Source organism: Equus caballus, chromosome 5 (assembly GCF_041296265.1).
Source record: "Equus caballus isolate H_3958 breed thoroughbred chromosome 5, TB-T2T, whole genome shotgun sequence".
In the NCBI taxonomy this organism is placed as follows: domain Eukaryota; kingdom Metazoa; phylum Chordata; class Mammalia; order Perissodactyla; family Equidae; genus Equus; species Equus caballus.
Genome location: NC_091688.1, coordinates 62409278 through 62432164, shown reverse-complemented (window position 1 = coordinate 62432164; position 22887 = coordinate 62409278). Strand labels below are relative to the sequence as shown.

The 22887-nt window shown below is 42.8% G+C and overlaps 1 protein-coding gene across 1 annotated transcript; it reads left to right on the top strand.

Moving 5' to 3' along the window:
* Window positions 1-22021, top strand: CHI3L2 (chitinase 3 like 2). Its single transcript, XM_070267591.1, is given in 11 exon segments — window positions 1-25; window positions 3847-4048; window positions 4357-4413; window positions 14612-14762; window positions 15311-15435; window positions 15665-15815; window positions 16973-17170; window positions 20967-20979; window positions 20982-21031; window positions 21034-21084; window positions 21884-22021. Coding segments are annotated over 11 exon segments (1161 nt in total).
* The last annotated feature ends 866 nt before the right edge of the window (window positions 22022-22887 follow it).

Here is a 22887-nt window from a genome sequence, read left to right as displayed (position 1 = left end):
ATGGACCAGAAGTCTCTCTGGGCAGGTGAGTGTGGGGCTGATCATTCAGCAGGAAAGTTGATGAGAAGGGAAGGGGTAACGCAGACCTCTGGAGGAAGTAACGTTGTTCCTCTCCTGGGACCTCAGTCTCTCTGTTCACCTCAGTATCAAAAACTGTTGAGCTAATAGAATGTCCTAAGGGACCCGTCTAACCTTTCCTAAGTGGGCAAGGGAACAGCAGTGGCCGGGGTCCTTTGGGCCATCAGGGTGTTCTCAGTCTGCATTTACACAGAGGGGCCCCTTGCCCACGTTGGAACTGGAGTTCAAGACAGGAAAGAGACCAAGTTTCCTTAGTCTCTTGAAGTATGAGCACTGTATTGAGAGTCACATTTTTCGTGGGCTATGCTTTGGGTACATTTTAGAACTTTGGGGGAGCCCCACATTTCTCATCTGTATAATGATTTGTGGGATGAAATGTTTTCTAAAATCCCTCTTTGAACTCTAAAGTCCTGATCCGAAACTGGCTTTTGTGGTGACTGAGAATTTGGATAAGGTGGGATGAGACTAAATAAACAGGGCTATGAGTGAACAGGGAAAGTTTACCTGGAGGAGATGGGGGAAAAGAAGCCATTTCATTCTGTCTTACCTCTTTCATCTTGACTATGCTTTCCAGGCAGGACTGCCCCCTTGGTAAGGGCAAGAAGCCTTTCAAGTTCCCTGCTGAAGTTCTTAGCCCTGGGTCCTTGGGAGAGTAGCCCACAGGGAGGCAGCACTTTGAAGTGCCTGGAGGCTGACCTGACAATAGATGTGGCAAGCAGCATTTTCCTAACCACTTAGTGGGTGTGTGGAGGAGTGAATCCCTGCCTTCTCTGCCTAAGAAGGATGCAAATCAGCAAGAGAGAACCCTAGAGCTGTTTTCCCCAGCCCTGAACTCTGCAGAGGAGGCACCAGCTCTAGCAGCTGTGTCATCCAACGTTTCTCTCCTTTTTAACCGCCTTTTTCTCCATTTTCAGACCCCCAAGGTGTCCTAGTGTGAGTAAGTCTAGACAATGTTCCCAGGCTAGGGGGGGCTACAGTTCAAGGAGTCTTGCCTTTTGGGTGAAGTTTCCAGGACTCAGGGTCCTGCTCTCTCCTTCCCTTTAGGAGGGTGAATTAAAGACAGAATAGTCACACCAATCCTCTTAGCAGGAGATGTCTTCTGGAGAATGATGCAGGGTCGGTGAGCCGAGGAGTCGAAAGAAAGATTTCTTGGACTTTTAAGATCTGGCAGTAGTGCTCTTTTATTTAGAAAGTAGAATAGCATGGGGACAGGACCCATGGGCAGTCAGAGTTTCTGCTGCTCCAAGTTGAGGGTTAGAGCTAAATTTAAGGCATAGGTATGTGAGTTATCTCTTTACAAGACAAAGAATATGTAAAAAAGTTAAAGAGGTATCAGTGCCTGTAGGGTCCGGCCATTTGGCGGTCCCACAACTTTTAGATAAGAATCAAACCGGATTGAGTAAATGGCAGAAGTCACCGCTTGAATTTTATCCTCAGCTAAAGACAAAGGAGGATTTGTTGGGGGGGGGGAGGGGCTCAGTTACATGAGGTTGCCTGACAGTAACCAACTTAAGTTCTTGCCTCTGGCATTGATTAAGAGCTTCTAGAGATAAGACCATCCCCCCCCCTTCTTCCTGGCACAGAGAGGGAGGCATCTTCACAGATAGAGGTTTCCCTTAGAAATGTAAATGTTTCCCAACAAAGGGGCAAACAAATTCCACTCCTTGGAGCCTGAATCTCATCTGTAGTTTTAAAACTAACCAGCCTAAAAATCCTCATCAGAGAATAGGCTGGGCGTGACCTCAGACGTGCAGGCTTAGAGCGCTAGCAGAGCCAGCTTACGCTCCTCAATTCACCTTGCCTTGTTTCAACAGTTAGTTGTACATAGGGTAACGATTCATCTCAATTTACCCAGGACAGATCTGGTCCAAGCTAGTGGCCCAGGAAAATTATTAATAATGCTCCTTTTCACTCTCCAAAGTGTCTCATTGGACCATAAACTATATGGTCACCCTAACTATATTCAGTCCAGACTGGGCTGCGAGCCCGCTGAGTGCAGGGATGGCATCAACTTTGTTTTAGTTTCCCCAATATCCATGACAACGCCTGGCACAGAGCAGGTAATTCAATAAATGTTTGTTGGATAAATGCATGAACAAATGAATTCCTAGTTTGGAAAATGTTTCTTTATAGGGCTGTAGAGTCCCCAGGGGCCCGAGGACTGGAGGTCTCAAGGCTCTGTAAAGAGACCACAGCAGCTGTGGCTGCAGTGCCCAGAGGAAGTGCAGCTGTGCCTTGCATGTAGCACAGCCACATACTCACTGATGCGGGGTCGGTGAGCCGAGGAGTCGAAAGAAAGATTTCTTAGACTCTCAAGATCTGGCAGTAGTGCTCTTTTATTTAGAGAATAGTGTGGAATAGCATGGGGACAGGACCCATGGGCAGTAAGAGCTTCTGCTGCGGCCGCTTCTGCTGCCCCCACTGGCATGGGGACAGGGCCCATGGATAGGCAGAGCAGCTGCTGCTGCCCCCGCTGGCATAGGGACAGGACCCATGGGCAGGCAGAGCTGGTGCGTGGGGACAGGACCCACAGGCAGTCAGAGCTCCTGCTGCTGCCCCCGCTGGCATGGGGACAGGTCCCATGGGCAGGCAGAGCTGGTGTGTGGGGACAAGACCCACAGGCAGTCAGAGCTCCTGCTGCTGCCGCATGGGGACAGGACCCATGGGCAGGCAGAGCTTCTGCTGCTGCCACTTCTGCTGTCCCCACTGGCATGGGGACAGGGCCCATGGGCAGGCAGAGCAGCTGCTGCTGCTCCCGCTGGCATGGGGACAGGACCCATGGGCAGGCAGAGCTGGTGTGTGGGGACAGGACCCACGGGCAGTCAGAGCTCCTGCTGCTGCCCTGAGTTGAGGGTTAGGGCTAATTTTATAAGGCATGGGTACGTGACTTATTTTTACTGGAAAAAAAAGAAAAGATGATGTAAAAAGTCATTAAATGATTTCAGTGCAGATGGGGTCTGGTTATTGTGCGGTCATATAACTTTAGATACGAATCTGGCCATATAGATCGGCATGCAGGTGAGGATGCCCCGGGCTTCTCTCCCTGGGGCAGTCCTAATTCATACCATAAAAAAAGTCCACTGGGTCGTATAGTTTGGCACGTAGGCCAGGTCACCTTGGGCTTCTCTAGCTGGGGCAGCCTTAATCCACATCACTCACTGCCACAGTCTGAGACAGAAGTACCGGGTTTGGCTCAACAGATGTCTCTCCCTACCCATCTCTTACAGGTTTAGTGGTCTTGCTACTTCTGCAGGGAGGTAAGTAGTCAATGAGTCACTACTGCCTGGATCTCCTGGGCTGGGTCCTTACTGATGTTTATTTCTGTTTCTGCTTCACTCTTTTTCTCTTGTTTACTCTCCCAGGTCTGACACTAACATATGTATTACTCTGAGGTTTTGTTCTGTGTATCTCATTGTGCATCCATGGCTCTGGTTCTATCTCTTGAATCTCTCTCTCTCGTAGCTACCTCAATGTTGTGTGCATCATCTCTTTCTCTGTTTATCTCTCTGTGTCACTCATCCATCCATGCACATTGAATCTCTGTGCTCTGTGAATGTTTTACATATTGATGTTATCTGTCTCTCGATGTATTTCTTTACTGGGTCTGGATGCTCAAGTGCCAGCACCAAGGGCCCAGGCTGAGCAACCTTCAGAGGCTCTGGCTGAATAAGCAAAGGAGGCAATGCCTGTTTTAGGAGAAACTTGTGGTCTTCTGGGCTCTAAGGTAACAGCACTAGGCTCCCATTGGCTTTCTTCACTCGCCTCCAGGATCTACCTGCAAACTGGTTTGTTACTTTACCAACTGGTCACAGGACTGGCAGGAACCAGGAAAATTCACCCCTGAGAACATTGACCCCTTCCTATGTTCTCACCTCATCTATGCGTTCGCCAGCATCAGTAAAAACAAGGTCATCATCAAGGACAAGAATGATGTGATGCTTTACTAGACCATCAACAGTCTCAAAACCAAGTGAGTAGGATAGGAGTGGGAAGCATCCGGGGTGGGTTTTGGAGGAGAGAAGGTAGTCCAAAACTGGGCCTAAGGCCTACTATCTCCATTCATTCATTCATTCATTCATTCATTTGTTCCAGTGTATTTCCTTGGGTATAACTCTGATCCTACCTGTTCTTCTCCCCAGTGCCTCATCCCTTCACTGAATTTAGCTGCTAAGCAGCCAGGCCCCATTTATCCATATTCTTCACATCAGGAATTAAACCCTTTAGGCAGTTTTCCCTGGCAGCCAGTAGAGAAATAATTAGCTTATTCTTCTACTCTAGGAATTCCAAACTGAAAATTCTCTTGTCCGTTGGAGGGTACCTGTTTGGTTCCAATGGGTAAGACCACCATCACTCTATTCTATGTTCATTCTCCCATGTAATTTCTAATCATCACCACTTTTCCCCCTCCTGAGAAGAGACATTGAGTTCGGCTTTACGGAGGTCATGCCTTGGTCCAGATGGCAAAACTGACCTGCATTTTTGTCACAAGTTGAGGCACAGCCCTAGGTTTCCTGGTGTCTTGGAAGGAACTCTGCAGGAGCTTAACACAAGCCCAGATTGTTAAGGCCTGGGAGAAACTGGGCTGTGAGCGGTAAACTCACAATTATTTACAGAAGGTTTTTACCCATGGACTATGGGGGGATGGTTTTAGTTGGGAAATGGAATTTTTTTATTCACCTGAGGGTTTGACTTTGCACCATGAGGGTGGGTTGGGTGTGTAATTTCCACTTAAAACCTGGGCCTTGGCCAGCAGCAGTGAGTGGACTGTGGCATTCTGGGTCCTTGTGTAGCTGGATGGCCTGAGAGTGCAGAGAGACAATCAGGTCTGCTTTGCTTTAAAAAGAAAATAGATATTAATACAAGGCATCCCTTATAAATTATAGTTCCTATTCACATGAAAATGATACCCCGTTTACATCCAGAGCTTAATGTAAGGATGAAAGACAACTTTTTGCAATCTTAAAATACAGTTAATCTAATTTTGAATTTCTTCTGCCTTAATTTTGTAAAGGGCTAGCATTTAAAAAGTCTAGAGATCTTAAACTCAGCCACGTGAGGCTGTCAGCTTTCACAAGAAGTCTGGATAGGACAACTTCCCCATGTAGCTTGTCAGTACGCATTGCAGCTGGAGTAAGCAGAGAAAAGAACTAAACATTCGAAGACCTATGTAGATGAGTGACCTAGGGAAATTTAACAACCTCTCTGAGCTCAGTTTACCCATCTGTAAAATGTATATCACACCTAGTTCATAAGGTAGTTGCAAGGATTTTGAATGAGGTTATGCATGTCACGTGCCTGGATCAGTTATCATCCAGTAAATGTCAACTTTTTCTTCCTTTTCCTTCTCCTTTTTTATCCAGAATATGTTCATTTATGAAATAAGTAGATTGACTTAATTAATTTCTAAAGTCTCTACCAGTTCTAAAATTGTAGAATACTTAGCAACTCAATTTCTACAGGCAGGAAGAAGAAAGATCAACCTACTTAACTTTTCTGGCTCTGCGTTAACCTCACCGTGAACTCCTTTCCTTTATGAATAGTTTTCCGTGGCAGCTATCCTTTATTTTTTATTTACTTAAAAAAATTTTTATTGCAGTAGCATTGGATTATAACATTATATAACTGTCAGGTGTACATCATAATGTATTTTGAATTCTGTGTAGATTACATCATGTTCACCACCCAGACACTAATTACAATCCATCACCACACACATGAGCCTAATCACCCCTTCTGCCCTCCTCCCTCCCCGCTTCTCCTCTGGTAACCACTAATCCAGTCTCTGTTGCTATGTGTTTGTTTGTCATTGTTTTTATCTTCCACTTATGAGTGAGATCATATGGTATTTGACTTTCTCCCTCTGACATTTCACTTAGCACAATATCCTCAAGGTCCATCCATGTTGTCACAAATGGCTGGATTTCATCTTTTCCTATGGCTGAGTAGTGTTTCATTGCATGTACATACCACATCTTCTTTATCCATTCATCCCTTGATGGGCATCTAGGTTGCTTCCAAGTCTTGGCTATTGTGAATAATGCTACAATGAACGTAGGGGTGCATGTATCTTTATGCATTTGTGTTTTCAAGGACTTTGGATAAATACTCAGCAGTGGAGTAGCTGGATCATATGGTAAATTTATTCCTAATTTTCTGAGGAAACTCCATACTGTTTTCCATAGTGGCTGCATCAGTTTGCACTCCCACCAGTAGTGTACGAGGATTCTCTTCTCTCCACATCTCCAGCACTTATTGTTTCCTGTCTTGTTAATTACAGCCATTCTGACCAGAGTGAGGTGATATCTCATTATAGTTTTGATTTGCATTTCCCTGATAGTTAATGATGTTGAACATCTTTTTATGTGCCTGTTGGCCATCCGTATATTTTCTTTGGAGAAATCTCTGTTCAAATCTTTTGCCCATTTTTTAATTGGGTTGTTGTTTGTTTTGTTGTTGAGATGTATGAGTTCTTTGTATATTTTGGATATTAACCCCTTATCTGATATATGGCTTGCAAATATCTTCACCCAATTGTTAGGTTGTCTTTGCGTTTTGTTGGTGGTTTCCTTTGCTGTGCAGAAGCTTTTTAGTTTGATGTAGTCCCATTTGTTTATTTTTTCTATTGTTTCTCTTGCCCAGTCAGACATAGTATTTGAAAAAATGCTGCTAAGATCGATGTCAAGGAGCATACTGCCTATGTTTTCTTCTAGAAGTTTCATGGTTTCAGGTATTACATTCAAATTTTTAATCCATCTTGAGTTTATTTTTGTGTAGGGAAGGAGTAAGATAATGGTCTACTTTCATTCTTTTGCATGTGGCTGTTCGGTCTTCCCAACAATATTTATTGAAGAGACTCTCCTTTCTCTATTGTTATGTTGTTGGCTCCCTTGTCAAAAATTAGCTGTCCATAGATGTGTGGGTTTATTTCTGGCCTCTTGATTCTGTTCCATTGATCTGTGTGTCTGGTTTTCTGCCAGTACCACGCTGCTTTGGTTACTATGGCTTTGTAGTATATTATAAAAACAGGGAGTGTGATATCTCCAGCGTTGTTCTTTTCCCTCAGGATTCCTTTGGCTCTCCAGAGTCTTTTTTTGATCCATATAATTTTAGAATTCTTTGTTCTATTTCTGTGAAAAATGTTGTTGGAACTTTGATAGGGGTTGCATTGAATCTTTAGATTCCTTTAGGAAGTATGGACATTTTAACTATGCTAATTCTTCCAATCCAAAAGCACAGAATATCTTTCCATTTCATGTCTTCTTCAATTTCTTTCAATAATGTTTTACAGTTTTCAGTGTACAGACCTTTCACGTCTTTGGTTAAGTTTGTTCCTAGGTATTTTATTCTTTTTGTTGCAATTGTAAATGGGATTGTATTCTTAATTTCTCCTTCTGCTACTTAATTGTTAGTGTATAGAAATGCAACTGATTTTTGTGTGTTAATTTTGTATCCTGTAACTTGACTATATTCATTTATTATTTCTAAAAGTGTTTTAGTGTATTCTTTGGGGTTTTCTAGATATAAAATCATGTCATCTGCAAATAGTGACAGTTTCACTTCTTCCTTTCCAATTTGGATCCCTTTTATTTTTTTTTCTTGCCTGATTGCTCTGGCTAGGACTTCCAATACTATGTTAAGTATGAGTGGTGACATTGGGCATCTTTGTCTGGTTCCTGTTCTTAGAGGGATAGCTTTCAGTTTTGTTCCATTGAGAATGATATTAGCTGTGGGTTTGTCGTATATGGCCTTTATTATGTTGAGGTATTTTCATTCCAAACCCATTTTATTCAGAGTTTTCATTGTAAATGGGTGCTGTATCTTGTCAAGTGCTTTCTCTGCATCTATTGACATGGCCATGTGATTTTTATTCTTCATTTTGTTAATATGGTGTATCATGTTGATTGATTTGCAGATGTTAAACCATCCCTTCATCCCTGGAGTAAATCCCACTTGATGATGGTGTATGATCTTTTTAATGTATTGTTGTATTTGATTTGCTAGTATTTTGCTAAGGATTTCTGCATTGATGTTCATCAGTGATACTGGTCTGTAATTTTCTTTTCTTGTGTTCTCCTTGTCTCGTTTTGGTATCAGGATAATGTTGGCTTCATAGAATGAGTTAGGATCTTCCCCTCCTCTTCAATTTTTTTGAAGAGTTTGAGAAGGATAGGTATTAAATCTTCTTTGAATGTTTGGTAGAATTCACCAGGGAAGCCATCTCCTCCTGGAGTTTTATCTTTTGGGAGGTTTTTGATTACTTTTTTGATCTCCTTACTGGTGATTGGACTATTCAAATTCTCTATTTCTTCTTGATTCAGTTTTGGAAGGTTGTGTGATTCTAAGAGTTTATCCATTTCTTCTAGATTATCCACTTTGTTGGCATATAGCTTTTCATAATATTCTCTTATAATCTTTTGTATTTCTGAGGTGTCTGTTGTAATTTCTCCTCTTTCATTTCTGATTTTACTTATTTGAGCCTTCTCTCTTTTTTTCTTGGTGAGTCTAGCTAAAGCTTTGTCAATTTTGTTTATCTTTTCAGAGAACCAGCTTTTGGTTTCATTGATTTTTTTTCTATTCTTTTTTTAGTCTCTATTTCATTTATTTCTGCTCTGATTTTTATTATTTCCTTCCTTCTGCTAATTTTTGGGCTTTGTTTGTTCTTCTTTTTCCAGTTCCTTTAGGTGCACTGTTAGATTGTTTATTTGAGATTTTTCTTGTTTGTTGAGGTAGACCTGACTTGCTATAAACTTCCCTCTTAGAACCACTTTTGATGTATCTCATAGATTTTGACATGTCATAGTTTCATTTTCATTTGTCTCCAGGTATTCTTTGATTTCTCCTTCAATTTCTTCGTTGATCCAATAGTTGTTTAGTAACATTTTGTTTAATCTCCAATTTTTGTGGCTTTTCTGATTTTCTTCCTGTAGTTGATTTCTAGTTTCATACATTTGTGACCAGAAAAGATGCTTGGTATTATTTCGATCTTCTTAAATTTATTGAGACTTATTTTGTTGCCTAATACGTGATCTATCCTGGAGAATGTTCCATGTGCATTTGAAAAAAATGTGCATTCTGTGGTTTTTGGATGGACTGTTTTATATATATCTATTAAGTCCATCTGGTCTAATGTGTCATTTAAGGCTAATGTTTCCTTATTGATCTTCTGTTTGGATGATCTATTCATTGGTGTAAGTGGAGGGTTAAAGTCCCCTACTACTATTACGTTACTGTCTGTTTCTCCTTCCCTGTCTGTTAATAATTACTTTATATATTTAGGTACTCTTATGTTGGGTGCATAGACATTTACAAGTGTTATATCCTCTTGTTGGATTGTTCCCTTTATCATTATGTAATGCCCTTCTTTGTCTCTTGTTACAGTTTTTGTTTTAAAGTCTATTTTGTCTGATATAAGTATTGCTACTCCAGCTTTCTTTTCTTTGCCATTTGCATGGAGTGTCTTTTTCCATCCTTTTGCTTTCAGTTTGTGATTGTCTTTAGGTTTGAACTGTGTCTCTTGTATGCAGCATATATATGGGTCTTGTTTTTTTTACCCAATTGGGTATTTGATTGGAGCATTTAGTCCATTGACATTTAAAGTAGCTCTTGATAAAAATGTATTTATTGCTATTTTGTTATTTTTTCTGGGTGTTTTAGTAGTTCTTCTCTATTCCTTTCTTCTTCTCTTGCTTTCTGCCCTTGTGGTTTAATGGCTTTCTTTAGTAATACATTTGGTTTCTTTCCTCTTACTTATTTGTTTATTTATTATGGCTTTCTGGTTTTTTGATTACCATGAGGTTCATATATAATAACCTACATATATAGCAATCTATAATGAGTTGATAATCTCTTTAGTTAGACCTCTTTCTAAAAGCTCTACTCTTTTACTCCCCTCCTCCCACATTTTATGGTTTTGAAATCATATCTAATCTCTTATTTTGTACATCTATCCATTGCCTTCTTATCATTGACATAGGTAATTTTAGTACTTTTGTCTTTTAACCTTCATATTATCTTCACAGGTGGTTGATTTGCTACCTTTACAGTATTTTTGCCTTTTCCAGTGGTTTATTGCCTGGTGTTTTTTTAAAATAATTTTCATATCCATATTTGTACTCTTCTCTTTCCCACTTAAATAAGTCCCTTCAACATTTCTTGTAGAACTTGTTTCTTGGTGATAAACTCCTTTAATTTTTGCTTGTCTGGGAAACTCTTTATCTCTCCTTTCATTCTGGATGATAACTTTGCTGGATAGACTATTCTTGGCTGTAGATTTTTTCCTTTCAGCACTTTAAATAAGTCGTCCCACTCTCTTCTAGCCTGTAGGGTTTTGGCTGAGAAGTTGCTGATAGCCTTATGGGCTTTCCTTTTTATGTCACTTGTTGCCTTTCTCTTGCAGTTATCTGGATTCTCTCTTTCTCTTTAATTTTGGGCATTTTAATTATAGTGTATCTTGGTGTGGGACTCTTTGGATTTATCTTATCTGGTGCTGTCTGTGCTTCCTGTATTTGGATGTCTGTTTCCTTCCTTAGGTTAGAAAAGTTTTCAGCTATTATTACTTCAAATAGATTCTCTGCCCCTTTGTCTCTCTCTTCTCATTCTGGGACACCTATGATATGAATGTTAGTGCACTTGATGTTGGCCCAGAGTTCCCTTAGACTGTTCTCATTCTTTTAAATTCTTTTCTCTTTTATCCATTCAGCTTGGGTGATTTCCTCTAGTCTTTCGTCCAGCTCACTGATCCAGTCTTCTGTATCATCTGCTCTGCTATTGAGTCCCTCAGGTGAATTTTTCATTTCCAGTATTGTATTCTTCATTTCTGATTGGTTCTTTTTTATATTTTCCAATTCTTTGTTGACATTCTCACTGTGTTCATCCAGTCTTTCCCCAATATCAGTGAGCATCCTTATGAGTTTTTGTTTGAACTCCTTTTCAGGTAGATTGCTTATTTCTGTTTCATTTAGTTCTTTTTATGAGGTTTTGTTCTGTTCCCTTGCTTGGAATATATTCCTTTTCCTCCTCATTATACCTCTTTTTCTGTGCTTATATCTGTGTATTAGATGAGTCAGCTGTGTCTCGTGTTCTTGGAGAAGTGGCCTTATGCAAGAGATGCCTTTTGAGTCCCAGCAGTGTGTTTCCTTTTCTTCAGCAGTCAAGATGTTCCAGGAGTGACCCTTGTGTTGGCTATGTGTGTCCTTCTGCTGCCACAGAGTTTCTCTTACTGCAGCTACCCAGGGAGTCTAGGCTTTCCCTCCCTGGGTGACTGTTTGTAAATCAGGTTTGAGGAGCCCCAGACTGATGGCTACAAGGTCTAATAGCACCTTCCTGTTGCTGTTTTCCTGTTAAATGAATAGGCACCCAGTGTAGCTTGTTGCAAGGCTCAGGGACTTACTGTTGTTGTAGGCCTCAGGCCTGCAAGGCTGTTGTCAGCTCTCATAGGATTGCAGCTGAGTGGGGCTGGCCCCAGGCACAGGAGCACCTAATTGTTTCAGGCTTTGGAAGGTGGGGCTGATCCCCTTTGTGGCTGTTTGTGAAGCACAGGTCTTCTGCCACTGATAAGCCCCACTCCCCACAGGTCCACACACACCGTCAACACAGTCCTGGCCCTTGCACACTTCCAGACCCCCTGAAGAGTTGCCCCACTGCAGAGGCCCCTACCTTTCCACCAACAGTCCCCACAGTTCACCTGGTCCTCACACATGCCCTGCCCCACAGAGGCAGACACACTTGCCTGCCTGTAGAGGATCCAGGCACCCAGTCTATGCAGACTGAAAAGTTGCCCAAGGATGTGCTGTTGGGTGGGGCCAGTCCCTAGGGTGGGCTGCCTGTCCTGGCTTAACTGGATTAAATCTGTGCTCTGGTGGTGTGGCAGACCCCAGGGCTAACAGGCCTGGGGAATAACTCCAAAAGTGTCTGCCAGTGTAGGTGTCAGCATGCCTGAACTAGGTCACAGCAATGGTCGCCACCAACGTCTCAGTCTCCTGAGAGGTCTCACTTCTCAGTGAGATGGGCCCAGAGCCTACCAGGTGAGTCTCTTTTCATCAAAGGACTGTGCACCTTGCTTTCTGGTGATTTTATGTTGCTCTGAGATGGGTGAATTTCTGCATGGACCCTTTAAGAGTTGGGTTTATTCCACTTATGTCAATAGCTTTTCTGGAGTTATTCCTCATTGTAGTTAACAGCCAGTGAAGCTAGACAGTAGATCACTCGTCTCAGTTGTGCTGAGCCTGAAGGATGCTTATAGCAGTAAAGTGCCCCTACTCAGGTCCCCACTTCTCCAGGGAGGACTGCATACCTTAGGATGGCTTCTGCCCGGCTGACTATGAAACTCCACCATTTGTGAAGGTGGCTTTCTTCTCTCCAGAAGGAATTTCTGCCTCTTCCACCTCAGGCAGGATTGTCCCTTGTTGTGGGGGTTCTTTTTATTCCAGTTTTCAGTTCTCTCTCTGGGGTTATTTTTCCAAGAATAGTTGTAACCTGGTCATGTTCATGGGAAGAGGTGAGTTCAGAGTCTGCCTACACCACCACCTTAATGAGATCTCTGCCACAACTATCCTTTTAATTCCCAAATTCTCTCTCTCATTCCTAATACTTGCTTAAGTTTTGATTCAGTTAAAAATATCTTCATTCATTCATTCTTACATGCCTGCATTCATTCATTCAATACATAATTTATTGAGTACATGTTTTGTACCAGTTTAGTGGTTAAAACTGGGTCTTTGGAGATAGACAAATTTGGTTTGGATTTCCCTTTATGGACATGCAAGCTGCATGCAAGATGTGTAGCTTCAGGCAAATTCTTTGATGTCTCTATGCTTCAGGTTTCTTTAAACTATACAATGAGGATAATAACAGAATCTCCCTCGGTGATGTTGTGAGGGCAGGCCACACAAGCAAACTGATTAGTGTAGAGCTCATGTGCAACAAGAGCTCAATGTTTGCAAGAATTGTTGTTATATTATTAATGTGGTTATTATTATTAGGTAAATGGCAAACTTTGTGCCAGGTGATATGCAGAATACCTAAAAATGTGTAACACACAGACTTGCTTCTAAGGAGAAAATTAGTAAATTCCTATTGATTGGTTGTTTTTCCTAAAATTGGAGACTTCTGCCTCAGAGCCTCAGATGCCACTGCTCTCTTTTGTTATAATCATTGTAAGCACTTTTGAAACACAAGAGAGAAGTTAGAAACCTATTTCTACCATGGTTTTTGGATAACAGGCCAGTTTCTTGTTATCTTTTTCACTATGCAGCTGAGATACATACAGAGACCCAAACCTCAATTTCATATTGACTGAAACAAAATGAATTCAAGACTCTAAATTTTCCTGGGGGTGGGAGGTGTTGTGAGAGCTGGGAAGTGACACAAGTCAAAGGATGTCCCCAGGAAAATACCAATATCTTGTCTACAGCTTTGGATTTTAAATGCTCTGTGGCAGCTAAGAATCAATTTAATGGCTTAAGAATTCCAGTTCAGATTAAATCCTCTGAGAGGCTGCTGCTTTCAGAGTCCTCCTTGCTGGTCATCAGACGCCCTGGGACTGGGGAGATTTTGGTTGCTTGTTTGGGGGAAATCCCCATGAAGTCCAGCTCTGTTTTCATGGAGCTTTCCAAAATGTGATCACTTTGAGATACATGAGACAGGATTGGATCCTCCATCCCATTTTAGAGATGGCCAGACTAGAAGCCAGAGAACTGGTTAGTGGCCAAGTGGACACCAGAAAGGACTCTGATCTGGGACATGAACCCAGATGTCCTGACCCTAAGCCCACCACACTGCAAACTGCCTTTTCAAGGGTATAATATGTGAAAGAAAACCAGAGCTGGACAGTAGGTAAAGAGATAAAAACAGATTTTATTCAGGAAGTACTGTGATAGGGGAGAAGAGAGCTCAGTATAGTACTGGGCTCAGTTCTGAACACAGCAAAGGTGAGTGGGGATTTGTAGCCAAGAAGCAGGGTCAGGGTTGGGGGTGGTGGCTTGGAAATTACTAAGGGGAAACATTAGAACTGGGGAGATTCTTGCTAAGCTGACTCGACAGGATTCTTGCTGAAGGCAGGCCAAGGAGACTAGACATCACCCAGGGGATGATAAGGCAGGAATTTGATCAGATATCAAGGCTGATCTGATATCAAGCGTGGGAGATTCTTGTTAAAATGACTTAGCAGGATTTTTGCTAAAACTGGACTTTGCAAAAATGGACACAGAAGTGCAAGGTCTCAAGCCCTAGTTGAGAAGAAGGGTTCAGAGGAGCCCGACTAAAGTTTGGTCTTAGAGAGAGTCGTTGTCAAAGGCAGCTCCACTACCCTGCAGGAAGGTCTGCAGAGGCCACAGTCTCCCTCTACCCGACCTGGTCAATTTTCTGGCCCAACAATCCTTCCTCTCCCTAGCTGTTCCAGAAGGGGCAAGGATTGGGATAGAAAAATAGTGGGAAAGTATTGGGGAAGGGAAGACTATTTCAGGATTTCTGTGAAAAACATGTGCTATGGACATTGCTTCTTCTTCCCAAAAACACCTGTATTACTTCCACCCAGGTTCCATGCCATGGTCGATTCTTCTACATCACACTTGGGGTTTATCAAATCTGTAATCCTGTTTCTGAGGAACCGTAATTTTGATGGGCTGGATATAAGCTGGATTTACCCAGATGTGAAGGATAACACTGATTTCACTGTGCTGATTCATGTAAGCCAAACTCCACCGTACACTCAGTACCTTTAACAAGCAGAACCCATGGTCACACCAGGAGAAAAAAGGAAGAGACTGGCTCTGGTTGGAAGACACAGCCCTCACTTTCCAAAAGCCCCCACTGATGGAGGAAAAGCTCCTGGTCCTAATTTACAGCAAGGACAACATCAAAGAATAGAGCCTCCTTACACAATAAACAAATACCACCAAAACAAAGCAACATCCATATAAAAGAGTATGGGGCCATAGAATTTCCTGAGTACTGAGACAGCTTCATAGAAGTTCTATCAGCTAGACCAGACAATCTATCAGGAGGAAACCTAGATGGTTCCTTCCTGGTGGAGTGAGGTTGGGTCTCCTCCTGCCCGATATGAAGAGTTGCTGAGCAGATACAGGCACGAGGCATCCTCATGTGGGAATGGGAAGGAAAGAGTTGATCTCTTCCATCTAATGTGGTCCTAGAAACATCATAGATCTCAGGCAAGAACCTTAGCATTGTACTCTGAGAGGGGGAATCTGACTCCTTGTTTCCTTGTTTTTCATAGGAGTTAGCAGAAGCCTTTCAGAAGGACTTTGTAAAATCCACTAGAGAAAGGCTTCTCTTGACTGCAGGAGTGTCTTCAGGGAGGCAGATGATTGATAACAGCTATCAGATCAAGAAATTGGCAAAGTGAGTACATTGGAGCACCTCCTCCATCCCTCTGCCTCCCTCCTAGTCCATGTGAGTGATGCGTGTCAGTATGTCTGAGGAATGAAGGGAGGAGGGAATCGTGAGAGTCACTGTCCTAACCACATCATGCATACAGGAACTTCTCCTTTATGGATAATTTCAATACTTCTAACAGCATCCAAAGCCCAAAATAAATATGTATAATTGCTTCTACCTCTGTTCATCACAGAATCTCTTCCTTTGCTTTTGGCACTCTGGATTTCATCAACCTCCTGTCGTTTGACTTCCATGGGTCTTTGGAAAAGCCCCTCATCACTGGCCACAACAGCCCTCTGAGAAAGGGGCAGCTAGACAGAGGGATGAGCTCCCACTACAATGTGGTGAGTCATCCGGAAGAAGTGTGGTGGGATGCTGGCTGTGGGGAGGGGCCAAGGAGAACTCAACACTTCCAGAGTGACTTCTGTCTTAAACTGTGGAGGAGATATATGCCCAACAGGTACTTGGGGAAGCCTGGGAGCTAGTGAGAACAGGGGAAATGCTTTGACTAGGCTCCTGGAAAATGTCAGAAGGCCTGGTAGTTGAAGTGCCCTGAGCTGTCTCTGGCCCATAGTGGGAACAGTACTGTTCAAAACAGTCCTGTGAGGTTGGCTGTTCAGGAAGTGTTACTCTCACTTCACAGATGATGAAATGGAAGCCCAGAAAATTCAGTGACCATTCACAGTTGTGTTTATGAGAAGGTCTTGAAAAGTGGTGAAAAATGGAAAGTCCAAGAAAAAAAATTTTATCAATAAAAAAATGTGTTGGTGGTGTTCTGATACATATATATGGATATGTATTCCTAAAATTTGGGGAGAAAAAAATGTTGTCTGGGTTGCATATTTCCAGGCCTTCACATTTAAAGTTACTAAACTGGTCAGTCCAAAGCTGGGTCTTCTGATTTCCCATCTGGGGTTTTCCAGGTCACCACATGATCGAGTCACACCAGCTTCCTTCACTCCTTCCTCTCTCTCAGCTGTCTTTAAGGATGAGACATATCCTTATCTTCTCTAACCCCTTATTTTGTTCTGGAGGGCAGTAAAGCCCAAACTAGCCTCTTACTTCCCAACCTGGCCCTTTGGATCTGATGTCATTGTGAGGACTCGCAGTCAAGGATTCTGACAGCCACCTTGCCCCCACCTTTGTCAGTAAGCACAGTTAATCATAGTGTGGACAAATTACATAAGCAATTGACTCAAAGGGGAAAGAAAGAGGGTGACAACCTTGGTTTCATGTTTTCTAGGTCACTTGCCTGATTTCTTTTGTGATCAACTGTCTAGTTTGTTTTCATGACTAGAAAAAGCTGAATTAGTCTCTTACTGTTGAAGAGCATTTAGTGCATTAGAATAAGCACTCTGGTTCTGGTGGGACTGTCCACACTCCACCAATGTAGAAAAGGATTCAAAGAGTTGTCTCTGTGAAGTTTGGGATGGTGGTTAAGAAAGGCCTGACACCTTACTTTCCCCCACACACTGGGCCTCAGCCTATCTTCTCTTCCTAGGAATACGCTGTGGGTTACTGGTTAAACAAGGGAATGCCTGCAGAGAAGATGGTCATGGGCATCCCCATGTATGGATGGTCCTTCACACTAGCCTCTGCAGAAACTGCCTTGGGGGCCCCTGCCACTGGGCCTGGAGCTGCTGGGCCTGGAGCTGCTGGCCCCATCACCAAGTCTTCAGGCTTCCTGGCCTATTACGAGGTACCTGGAACCTCACTGTGCCCTCAGCTGCCCCCTGTCTCTGGGTAGGGGTTCCAGCTTCAATCTAACAATAACAGAGTAATGCATCCTGAGTGCTGTGAAGGGAAGTACAGAGAAGTATTGGAACATATAAGAGGAGCTCCTAACTCTGACTTAGGAGGAGGTCAGGGAATGCTTCCTGGAGGAAGTGATATTAGCTAAAATCTGAAGAGGAGATTGGGGATGGGTAGAAGAAGGCATGAGAGACTGTCGCAGGTTTTTGACTTGGTCAACAAAGTGGATGGCAATGCCATTTGTTGTAGGAAAGACAGGAGAAGGAGCAGAGTGGGCATTGGTCCTGATCGTGAGATCAGTTTTGGAGATTCTGAGTTTGAGAAGCCCGTGGGACATCCAGATCCCTGTGGGACATATAAAAAAGTGAGTGGTTTGGTATATAGGTTTGGATTACAAGAGGCCAGTCTATGCTAGAGATGTTGATTCTAAAATCAACAGCATAAAGATGGTATTTGAAGCCAAAGTATATGAGAGAAGTGGTTAGGGCCCAAGACAAAACCCAAGGACCTCCAGCACCTAAGGAACAGGCAGAGGGAAGAGGCGTCCACTAAGGAAACTGACGAGATCAACAAGGGAGGGCAGGAGGAACCCATACATTTTGTGCCAAAGAGCTTAGAGAAGCAAGTGTTTCAAGAAGGAGGGAGTGGGCAAATGTCTCAGATTCTGTCCTGAAGTCAGATAGACTTAGCATCATAGGGATAGCAATCAAAGTTGTCCAGCTGATTAGACTATCATTTCTTCCTGCCCCTCCCTCTGGGGAAATTGAGGGGGAAAAAGCATAGGGACGCCAGAAATCAAATAATAATTCCACCAACAGGAACTCTTGGGACACTTCCACATCCAAAACACTGGGTACTGTGGGAGCTAGAAATAAGTAATTTTCCATTCTTGTCTCAAAGCGTTTATCGTCAAGGTGGAAAGAATGTAGAATACAAATATAGCTAGTTAAACAACGGTTTAAAAACAAGATAACTATAATCGTTAACAAAATTACAGAAGTATTGCAAAACAAGATGTGATTAAGTGGCCAATGAGTGGTGTGGAGGGCCATGAATTCAGAAATGGTGACTGAGGAAGGCTCCATAGAATAGGAGAGATATGTGCTGGGCCTTGAAGGATGGGTAGGAGTTTGATCAGGTACAGGATAGAATATTATCTTACATCCTAGTCACCCCTTGGAGCCCTAGCCTGACTCCTTGTGAGTGTGGGCGCGCCATGAGCCCATATTGAGTGACTTGACATCCACGGAGGTACTTAATCAGTGTAACGCTCAATTTTTCCCCTCACCTCTCACAGGAATGATTGAGGCAACCATCGGTGCAGTTGGCAAGGGGATATAGAATGGGTCATCATGAGCGTCCTCACTGAATCTCAGGGTGCCTGACATTGAAGGAAGAGAGAGAAGCTGACCCATCCTTGGGTAGCTCTAGTTTAATAGCAACAATACTCTTTTTTTTTTAATTTTTAATTTTTGTTGCACTAATATAGGATTATAACATTATATAACTTTCAGGTGTACATCATAATATATTTCGAATTCTGTGTAGATTACATCATGTTCACCACCCAAAAACTAATTATAATCCATCACCTCACATGTGTGCCTATTCACCCCTTCTGCCCTCCTCCCTCTCCCCTTGCCCTATGTTAACCATCAATTCAATCTCTGTTGCTATGTGTTTGTTTGTCGTTGTTTTTATCTTCTGCTTATGAGTGAGATCATGTGGTATTTGATGTTCTCCCTCTGGCTTATTTCGTTTAGCATAATACCCACAAGGTCCATCCATGTTGTCACAAATGGCTGGATTTCATAATTTCTTATGGCTTAGTAGTATTCCATTGTGTATATGTACCACATCTTGTTTATCCATTCCTCCCTTGATGGGCCTCTAGGTTGATTCCAAGTCCTGGCTATTGTGTATAATGCCGCAATGAACATAGGGGTGCAAGTATCTTTATGCATTTGTGTTTTCAAGTTCTTTGGATAAATACCCATTAGTGGAATAACTGGATTATATGGTATATCTATTCTTAATTTTGTGAGGAAACTCTACTGCTTTCCATAGTGGCTGCACCAGTTTGCACTCCCACCAGCAGTGTATGTGGGTTCCCTTCTCTCCACATCCTCTCTGACACTTACTGTTTCCTGTCTTGTTAATTACAGCCATTCTGACCAGAGTGAGGTGATATCTCATTATAGTTTTGATTTTCATCTCCCTAATAGCTAATGATGTTGAACATCTTCTCATGTGCTTGTTGACCATTCACATATCTTCTTTGGGGAAATCTCTATTCAAATCTTTTGCCCATTTTTTAATTTGGGTTTTTGGTTTTTTTCGTTGTTGAGATGTATGAGTTCTTTGTATATTTTGGATATTAACCCCTTATCTGATATATGGTTTGCAAATATCTTCACCCAATTGTTAGGTTATCTTTTCATTTTGTTGATGGTTTCCTTTGCTATGCAGAAGCTTTTTAGTTTGATGTAGTCTCATTTTGTTCATTTTTTCTTTTGCTTCCCTTGCCCGGTCAGACATGGTACTTGAAAAAATGCTGGTAAGACTGATGTCAAAGAGCGTACTGCCTATGTTTTCTTCTAGTAGTTTCATGGTTTTGGGTCTTACATTCAAGTCTGTAGTCCATTTCAAGTTGATTTTTGTGTATGGAAGGAGTAAAATAATGGTCTACTTTCATTCTTTTGCATGTGGCTGTCCAGTTTTCCCAACACCATTTATTGAAGAGACTTTCCTTTCTCCATTGTATGCTCTTGGTTCCCTTGTTGAATATTAGCTGTCCATAAATGTGTAGGTTTATTTTTGGGCTTTCAATTCTTACTAGCAACGATACTCAATATAAGGGATAGAGAGGGCATTGCTCACAATCTGCTGGTGGGTTTTTAACGTGGACCACTGGATACACACTCCCTCATCTCATGGAAAGTTTAATTTGATTGTTCGGTTTATCACTCTAGGTCATTATAACTTTGGCAAATTGATATTTGCTTAAATATTCAACTTTCCATTTTCCACCCTCATTGAGGCAAGCACGAGTGTAGATAATCCAAAAAGAGTGAGAAAGCCAAAAAGAATTTTCCATGTGACTTTGAAATGGTTTTTTTTGCTGGAGATTTATCTTTTTTAGTAGCTCTTACTTATGCTAACAGAAAGAGACTATAGCTGATGATAGAAGTGGGGATCCCAGGAGAGGTGTATTGGGAATGGTAGGGGGCACAGAAGGAGTAATAGGATTGAATTGGGGATAAACTACAAGGTGGAGAATCATGGTGATGGTCCTCACAATACTATGTATTTATAGAGCACTTTACTGTTTTCAAGGTTCTTTTTTTTTTTTTTTAACATGTATTAGTTCATTTGATCCCAACAGCAATATTGTAAGAAAGGTATATAAGAGATGTTATTATACTTACTTCCATTCTGCAAATGAAGAAATGGGAAGATTTACTGGTCAGTGCTGTGGTCTGACCTGGACCTCAAGTATTGTCTGCCCTCTAGCTGTGTGTGGCTCCTCCTAATGAGGCCTTAGCACAAAGAGTTCCCAATGGTTCACATTGGACCATCCATTTTGTATGTTGTATCAGGTCATTTCTCTCACTGTCTGAGTGAAATGGGATAAAGGTTCTGATATTGTTCCCAAGACCCTAGTGGCCTATCTGCCTTTTCTATCTCAATGGGTTTCAAGAAGAGCCCATAAATGACCTTCTTGCTCTCCCTTCCCCCACCAGATCTGCCAGTTCCTGCAGGAGCCAAGATCACGAGGCTCCAGGATCAGCAGGTTCCCTATGCAGTCTCAAGGGGAACCAGTGGGTGGGCTATGATGACATGAAGAGTGTGGAGACAAAGGTAGGTAGGCAAGAGGCTCTGGGACAAGAGAACACCCATTTGGGTGGGGAATGGGGTATGTGGTCAAATGCCTCAATACTCCCTTGAGTGAGAGAAACTCCTGGGCCCCTACTCTAGGATGAGATCCAGTGGCCTCTGTGGCCCAAGACTAGTAGTGACCCTAAGCCACCCCTTTGAGCACCTATGGTACAGACAGGAGAGATGGAATAGATTCAAGAAAGAATCGCGAACAAAGGGAGAAGTGAGGATTGGAGAGAAGAGAGGAGTGAGGAGAAGGGAGAGGGAATAAAGGAGACATTGGCACCTGCATAGAGCAGTTATCTACCTCATTGATCACCTCAGGACAAACGTCCTTCAGTCCTTCTTGTGGCTTACCTCTTTAGGAAGCTCTGGCTTTCTGAGCCTACCAGTTCTTAGACCTTGGTAAGACTTTTGTTTGCCTTCCAGGCTTAGAGCAGGAAGGAGGCGTCAGTGTAATTGACAACCCCAGGCCACTTGACTTGCTAGGGGCTTCCTAGTTTCTACTCCTCCTCCTGGGGAGTTTTCAGAGCCTCTAAGAATGCAGGACCTGGGGTGTGATGATTCCATGAGCCAGAATGAGAGGTGGTTAACAGTGGGTGGCCCTCTCTTGATCTCATTAGCCTTCCTGAGCAGCCCTTCCCTTCAAGGAGTCCCTATCTCCATAAGCTGTAAGTCTACTGCTGCTTTCTAAATTTAAACTGTCATCGGAACCTGACTTGGGTCATGGGCCTTTAAGGGCCTCTTCTAACCTCTGGATGTCCCTCTCTGCTTCCCACAGGTTCAGTTCCTAAAGAATTTAAACCTGGGAGGGGCCATGATCTGGTCTATTGACATGGATGACTTCACTGGGAAATCCTGCAGCCAGGGCCCCTACCCACTTGTCCAAGCTGTCAAGAGAAACCTTGGCTCCCTATGAAGGTAACTGAGTCCAGGACAGACTGGGGGTGGGAGGAGAGTTGGGAAGAACGGGACACAGGGACTCGGGGAGATCATCTTCACAGATTTGAACTGATCCTTTCTTATGCTCCTGTGGACCTTCTGCCTTGTTTATTGATTAGGCTGGTTCTGTCCTTTTGGTGGGCTTCCCATAGGCTTTTAAAATAATAACGATAATAATTTTGATTACCATTTATTGAGCGCAGTCTGAGCTAAGGGCTTTCTTTACAGGTATATTGGGGTAAACATTGACTCCATCATAATTCTTCATTACAAAACATCAGCCTGTCTTAATTTTTTAAATCAGAATAAACCTGATTCTATGCCCTTAACTCACTGGGTTGATGAGAAATCCAATCTCAACCATTACGAATGCGCCCTCTCCCACTCACAGCTGACCTTACTTTAGTCTAGAGGTTCGAGAGTCCCCATGGGCATCACTGATATGCTCTTATGCAAGCCTACCTAGTGCCTTAAAGGCAGGTGATTTGCCTGCTGCTCCATCCCTGGGTCCCAGGTTCCCCAGGTGCATCGTCTATCCTCTTGGGCAGGTGAGAGCTATTGCTGACCAACCAGTCATGCTGAGGTCCATCAGAGTGGAGGAGCAGAGGACTGGGGACCACTGCAGACAGACAACTGGAGAGGGTTGGCCATGCTGTCCTGGAGAAGGACCCAGAGCGGTTTGAAATTTCCTGGACTGGTTGATTGGGCAGCTCCCTTCCAGCTCTGAGCATCTATAGTTTAGTAACTTGTTTCAGGCCTCAGATTACTCACTTGGGCTTTAAAACATTCTTCCTCTTGTTTCCAGGCTTCACTTACAGCTGAACAGGCAAGGTGACCTCGCTG